General features: G+C 34.6%; 1 protein-coding gene across 3 annotated transcripts in view; it reads left to right on the top strand.

Annotated features, from left to right (window-relative positions):
• Positions 1-6,174, top strand: part of LOC108763657 (glutathione S-transferase) — an 11,508-nt gene extending 5,334 nt beyond the window's left edge. The window contains exons 2-6 of one of the 3 annotated variants that reach the window (XR_001940226.1): positions 1,723-1,890; positions 2,232-2,399; positions 3,949-4,091; positions 4,401-4,622; positions 6,040-6,174. Coding sequence is in view for 2 of the 3 variants with exons in the window: in XM_018511492.1 (XP_018366994.1) it covers positions 1,746-1,890; positions 2,232-2,399; positions 3,949-4,091; positions 4,401-4,568 (624 nt within the window). In the remaining variant the exon portion in view is untranslated. Of the gene's footprint in view, positions 1-1,722; positions 1,891-2,231; positions 2,400-3,948; positions 4,092-4,400; positions 4,717-6,039 lie in introns of those variants that run through there. The other 2 variants (XM_018511492.1, XM_018511490.1) reach the window with 2 other exon arrangements.
• Positions 6,175-7,512: the final 1,338 nt, after the last annotated feature.

The raw sequence follows: 7,512 nt of genomic DNA, 5'->3' as shown, positions 1-7,512 counted from the left end.
ATCGGAATTATGTTGTGAGAGTCCATCGAAAATACAAGACATAGTAAAGTGTAATTTAAAATTGTATTAAAACTTAATATAAAATTTTCTCCGTGTATAGATATACAATATCATATATAGGTACAATGCATATACCGGTGACGCACGAAATCCCGCGATTTGTGAAGGAAACTCAGGAAGTAAGCTCGCGTTTGCCAGTTATGCCGCGGCTTATCTATTCCGGCCTCCGATCCCCGAAATTTGATAAAACCCCACCGTTCACACGCACGTAATCATGCAACCCTATCGTTACTTCCCGAAACAAGTCGACCACCCGCAGTGAAGATACTCTAGATAGATCATATAGTATCCTCAAGGTAGAGTCAGGATCCATAAGCGATATCGTGAATTATCACGTAGATCACCCACAAAGATAGAACGTCTTCGTTTGGAAAAGGTTGGAACAAAAACTAGCCGTAAGCACACAATACCACGATCACATAAAACTGTCTTTCAAAGAATTATTTATATCCTTATTTTCGTGGAAAGAACGACTTAAAAATATCTAATTTATGAATGATTTATATGATTCATATCTAATTTAAGAACGATTTAAAAATATTTAAAAATATCTAAAAGTTTATAGATATAGATCCGTAAATAATTTTGTTAGATCATCAAAATAACTATATAGGTCGTCCAAGTTGATTGCTCGAATGTCAAAACTTTTTGCATTGTTAGATGTCAAAGAAGCAATAGTAGCCCAATCTCTTGTATTGAATATGACATTTTATTATTTTTAACTTTTACGTGTGTCGAAATATAAATCAATCCATTTCTGCATAGAAATAACGGTTTTGTTGAAGTATCTAAAACTTTAGATACAGATCTGAAAATACCGAAGCTAGATCTGAAAATAATTTTGTTGGATTATCAAAATAATTATGTAGAATGTTTAAAGTGGTCGTTAGAATGTCAAAATTTTTATTAGATATCAAAGCAATGTTGCTTGTCATGCTTGAGTTTTTTACATCGTTATTTTGATAGTCTAACAAAATTATTTTTAGACCTATATTTACCTAAATTTTTAGATATTTCAGTAAAATTGTTCTTTCTATGTGTAATTAGTTTTAAAGTAAATAACGGTCTGCAGTTAGTATAAATAATAAATTAAATTCTAGACAAATTTAGTACATTTTCGTCAAACTGTTTAACTCCATTGTTTGAATTAAATTATGAAATATTAAGTAGGAGTAGTGGCGAGATTTAGAAATGATTATAAATAATTCATAAATGAATTATAATTTAACACATTATGAATTTAACAGTGTGAGTACACTGTTAAATTCATAATGTGTTAAATTATAATTATGCTTAAGTACCTATTCTACTCAATTATTTTAATGGTCCAACGAAATTATTTTCAGAGCTGCATTTAACAAAATTTTTAGATACTTCGGCAAAATCGTTCTTTTTGTCAATACAACTTCAAATGTTCTCTCAGAAGAAAGTTTCAAAGAAATGTATGAAACAATACCGGAGAATGATTGCGCAACTAAAATTTCCTGAAAATGAAATTGCAACACTTTTTATTAATACCGTCGAATGTCATCTTGTTCTATACGAATTTCGTTGGCCCTGTCTGACCATATGGAGGCCATTTCTACTCACTCCCTCAAAAGTAGTTTAACGACGGTAATTAGTCTGAAATTGAACTTATAACTTCTCTGACACCTTCAAAAGTTTCCAGATCGCGAGTAAGGAAGATGGCTGAGGAACAGCCGAAGTACAAATTGATCTACTTCAATGCACGAGGTCGTGCCGAGCATATTCGCTACATATTCGCCTACGCGGGCATCGACTATATCGACGAAAGGATCTCCAACGACCGCTGGCCTGAGCTTAAGAAGTGTAAGTGCCAGAAGTGAAATTAAAATAACTTGCAATATGTAAATTTGTTGCATTGCGAATTCTAATAAACTTAAATAAAACTTCACGCAAGAGACTCTCAATTTTAATTTAATTTCAATTATAATTAAAAATTAAATTCACGTTGAACATAAATAGAACAAAAGAACAACAGAATACGACACTAATAAACACGAAATAATTCTAACAATTTAAAATTAATCAAAGTGTACGGTGTACATTCTTATCGATAGCTCGAGTGAAGACAAATTGCTTCGAATCCTTCGTTTCCACTTAAGCTGGCGCTTAAACACAACCCGCCGATTGCTTTCTCCTGTTCACAGCGATGCCTTACGGGATGCTGCCAGTTCTGGAGATAGACGGCAAGCCGATAGCGCAAAGCAACGCCGTGGCTCGTTACCTGGCCCGTGAGCACAATCTCGCGGGCAAGGACGAATGGGAATCGATGTTGTGCGATGTGCTGGTCGATACCTTGGGAGACTTGAAACAATGTAAGTGATACATATGCCTGGTGCAGTCCACAACGGTCCCGAAAAGCCGCTTACAACCCTCTCTCCCTCTCCACCTCGACACCGAATCGATATTCCTTTTCGGTCACGAGTCTATCTCCAGTCGCGATTTCTCGTTTTTGTAGAGGATCGCTATCATCCACGACGAAAATTCCGTATCGTTCTCATTGCGCGACTGTTTTTCTTTTAAAAGACTTATATACAGGGCGCTTTCCAACAAGAATACACAGTGTAACACAGTGAATCATTTTATCCTCGCTTAATGTTGACCAACAACAAGATAATCATTTACTGTGTTACACTGTGTCCTTGCTGGAAAACTCCTACAATTAGGCCCCTGTTTTGTAACTTTTAGGAACTTTCCAAGAGACACAGATGACACAGTGTAACACAGGGTGTCATTACACCCTTGCTGTTTGCCAATGTTAAACAAAGATAAAATGGTCATTGTATTACACTGAGTCTTTTGGAAAGCACCAATTACATCCTTGTTGTTTATCAATGTAAAATAGAGATAAAACGATTACTTAAGGCCGGAGTACTTTGCATAATAAAGTATAAGAGAATCAATCAATCAATCAGAGTCTTATTTTATGGAAAAAAAGGAAATGAAGAATTTTGATTGGTTTATTCTCTTATACATTAAGTGTTATGCAAGATTCTGTACTTCCACCCTCACACTGTGCCTTTTGCATCATTCATGACAGTAACATGGTATTACATTGTCGTTACATAAGTAGTTGTACACATAATAAAAGAGCTGCGCAACGCCAGTGTAACGATATCGTTACTGTTAATTAAGAGAAGAGTTACAGAACAGGAACCACAATCGAGACAAACGTGGTTCTATCCTTCTGCAATAAACAACATAGAAAAAATAGAACGACACTCACATCGATTGTGTCTCCTAAAAGGAAAACAGTCTTAATCAAGTCCCGTCAAGTTTGCAAGTCGAGCGTCAATCGATATCTTCGATCTATGATACTCGAGCTCCAGAAGACGAATCTTCCTCAGAGAAGTGGAAAACGAAACGGTCCATCGAAGATGCTCCCGGAGATGCTATCACGGAGATAGAAAGAAAAAGTGCGCAACGCGAACGCGATGCTCGACATAAATTTCCGGGAAAACTCCAGGATGGCGGCCCAGTGACGGGTGCGAAAGTAGTTCCGCTTTTCGCTTCTCTGAAAGACACGCGCGATCTCGCGCGACCTATATTTCCAAGCTCCACGAGGTCGTCACATAATCGAGCGGACGGCTATCACTCCGGAAAAGCGTTCTCACGAAATCTCACGTGGTACGTTGTACCACAACTAGATCACCGCCAACGTAATCCCTGAATAATAATGCGAACGACTCTAATTGGACGCTCTAATGAGATCTTCTAGTATCGGGAATTTAGAAATTTAATCTATATGATCGTTCAATAAACAGTCTTTGAGAGTACTTGGATATTTACGGAGCGTAAACAATGATATACTTTATAATAATTGCACAATGAACCACTAAAACTCGCGCACGATTTGCTTTTCAGTTATCTTTCAATATCGCACAGAGGAGGATCACTTTAAGAAGGAGGAGAAGAAGGCGAAGCTTCTGAAGGAAACAATACCGTTCTACCTGAATAAGTTCGAGCAAACTGTTGCTGAGAATGGTGGTTACGCAGTCGGTTCTACGGTAAAGAGAAACCTCTCTAACGATCTTGCCTTTACGCGAGAGAGTCTGTTTAATTAAGTATAAATTAAAGCAAGCTAAATTATGTGCAGAGGAATATAAAATGAGCGAAAATAAAATATTATTTGCTATCTTGTTCAACGCTCTCGTCGTTAAAATCGAAATAGAGTGATATAGGAGCTCGAACGCATTGAACGGACGTCGAGTATCGCGTATCCAGGACTTTTAATTAAAACAGTTCTTTATGCGATACCACGATAAATAAAAAAAAAAAATTTCGTTTCGATGATAAATTGCCCCGTTGCTTTGCAGACCACGTGGGCGGACTTCGTATTCACCGTGGCGTTGGAGAACTTTGAGAACATTTTCGGCGCGACTGCTTTAGAGAATTATCCGGCGTTACGTGGCTTGAAAAAACGGGTACATGAAATTTCAGCGATCGCCGACTGGCTATCACGGCGACCTCATTCCGAGTTTTGAAATGTCGATTCAACGACGGAAACCGGAAGGCAACATCGACGGCATCAAAAACAAGTACATATCTGACACTTGCAGCTCACTATCCTGTATCGCTGTAACGGCGATCGATATTAATCGCGGCGTAATACACGATGCGCTTTGTGTCCATTTCCACACAACACAGTTCTAAGAGAGGATATTTCTTCGAAAACCGTGTTGTGTGGAGCGCACTTTATTTCAGCTATTTATATTTGAATAAATTTCTCTAAATTTAAAATGAATATTTTTTAAATTAAGTTCTCTAAATCTTTTTAATTTCAATATTAAATTATTCAGTTTGTCATAATTTTTTTTTTGTGTAAATATATATTTATTTTAAAAATGACAATATTATACGTCGCAAAGTCAGCTTTTAAGTGACACTTTATTATCAGTCACATGAAATAATACATTAGTCTAGAGATCCAGGAAAAATTAATTATTTGTATATCACTGGTCGAGCAGAAGAAATGCACGATCTCGCTTATTGTTACTACAAAAAAAAGAGAGCCATTGTTTTTACTTCAATTAGATTAATTTCGTCCCATGTGCGAGTTACACGAACTTATTATACATATCGTTGATCGATTCCCAATCGTTTATAACACTCGTTTTCGCTAGAAAATTATATGAATAATGTGCGTAAGATTACTGTCGAATGGATGTCTAGGGTCAAATGAAGCTTGGTCAATGTGTTCATTTATCGCGCGTCGTGTGCGTAGTATGGCGTGAGTGATACATTGTTACAATGCGACTTCTGTTGCTATCACTGAAAAAAAAAACATCGAGAAGTGCGACAAGCGTAATATCCCGGATGTCTCATATTTCGTTATTTCTTTTTTACAGACAGATCCAAGTCGAATGAGCAAACATAAATGAACCACTCTCTTCAGTAAAAATGGTGCCGGCGACATTTCTGGTGAAAATAAAAATCGAGGTTGAATGTGTAAGAAGAAAGTAACAGAAGCGTGAATAAAGCTTCCAGGAGGCGAAAATTGAGACAACAAAACGTAAAAGAGGCATTTACGCTTCTTTTATGTTTCGTGGTCTCAATTTTCGCCTCCAGAAGCTTCGTTTATATTCCTGTTATTCTCTTTTTACGTTCAACTCACACTCCAATTTTTATTTTCGCCAGAGATAACAAGTCATTCGTTTGTGCTTGCTCGAATCTGTGGGTCTGTGTTTGTTCAAATCCATTTTTATACCGCTGCACTGATAATATTAGCGGTTGAGATAATATTGTGGTCTCGCTTACACAAAATCTCGATACTTAATTTATAGAGTGTCATCGCTACTTGTTTTGCACGAAATATGTCCAGGCAGAGTTGAACGCGGTTGTAATACACAGGGTAAATTAAATGTACGAAGAACAAGAAAATGCTTTGACCTAATGAACGTAGCGTTGTAAATGCATACAATTCTACATGCGTATTTTATGTACAAAATTTTGCAGCCAGCAAAGGAAAATGCAAGAAGTGCAACAAAGTAGGATGCAGTCAATAAGATTGATTGCAACGAAGATTTAAAGGTAATTTGTAACATCGTCATGCTTTTATCAATAAGACATCTTTATAAATGTACTATATATCCAGACAGCACAGAATATTTATGATAAATATTTATTAATATTCTTTTTTTTAAATGTTATGTAGATATTTCATACATATTTTATATAAAGCTTTATTTGAATATTATTAATATAGACTAAATATTTTATGTAATATTTATGATAAATATAAATAAATACTTCTAATAAGTATTTTTTACTTGGATTATAATGTCTCATTAATTTTCATAACATTTATTGTAACATTTACAATAAATATTTCATAATATTTATAATAAATGTTTATGGTCTAAGACCACAAAAATATTTACGAAATATTTAAAATAAATCTTATAAATATTTGCCAAGTATTTATAAATATTGTGTGCTGTCTGGGTACGTAAGATCTAGCTCGATGTACTTCATAAGATCATCATGTTTGAACGAGATAATAAACGAGAAGATGCGCTTGTAAAATACCTGTATATCTTGCCATTAGAACGGGAGCAGCGGAAATAATGGTAGACTTTTTAATGTGCTACGATGAAGATGATAAAAAGCTTTGTTCTTTCGTCAATGCTTAAAGACGTGCCAGCAGGTACGGCAATATAGTCAATTGTAATTATCAAACGAGTTTTTAGGAGAGAGAACTGGCTGCATGTATGTTGCAATGTATATGTTACGATGCGACGTTATATGTATATGTAATGTTAAGTGTACTATTAAGTGTTGAGATTACAGATGATGTAATATAAATGTTATTGCGATTACATAAGGGACAGTATGACTGATAATAATAATGTGATGCAAACAATTAAGAGTCCAATTGATCTTATGTCGCATATATTAATACCAATAACGCCTCATTTATAAAGTATAAAAAGTATGAAAAATTTATGTGCATGCACTTACCACTTGACTGAATCAGGAAATATGCTTGTATTAAAGTATTCATTTTCCTTGCGAATGAATCATTTTATTTCAAGATTCAGAGCAGTTGCGGTAATTATCGATCAATAATTACAGAGAAATCTGGAACAAAAATTAGTAAAGAGAATTATTGCATATTCTTTATTTATAATTTGTGATTAAAATTATAATTATATTCGAGAATTCTTTAGCAATAAAATTTGTTATGTGATATTCTACATATATTTTCGCTTTTATACATACATTTCCATTTTTCTTTTATTTTAAAGTTTGGATCGATTATATCCTGGGAAAAAATATTTTATATGTAATTATATAGAATTATATAGAATTATATAAAATTATATATAATTTTAACCAAGTCCCTTTCTTGACTGTACGCTGAAGTGTAATAAATTCTATTCTATATATAATTTTACATATTTGTATAAATGGATATATAATTATATA

Source organism: Trachymyrmex cornetzi, unplaced genomic scaffold, assembly GCF_001594075.2.
Source record: "Trachymyrmex cornetzi isolate Tcor2-1 unplaced genomic scaffold, Tcor1.1 scaffold372, whole genome shotgun sequence".
Classification (NCBI taxonomy): Eukaryota; Metazoa; Arthropoda; class Insecta; order Hymenoptera; family Formicidae; genus Trachymyrmex; species Trachymyrmex cornetzi.
This window is presented reverse-complemented; position numbering and strand designations above follow the sequence as displayed.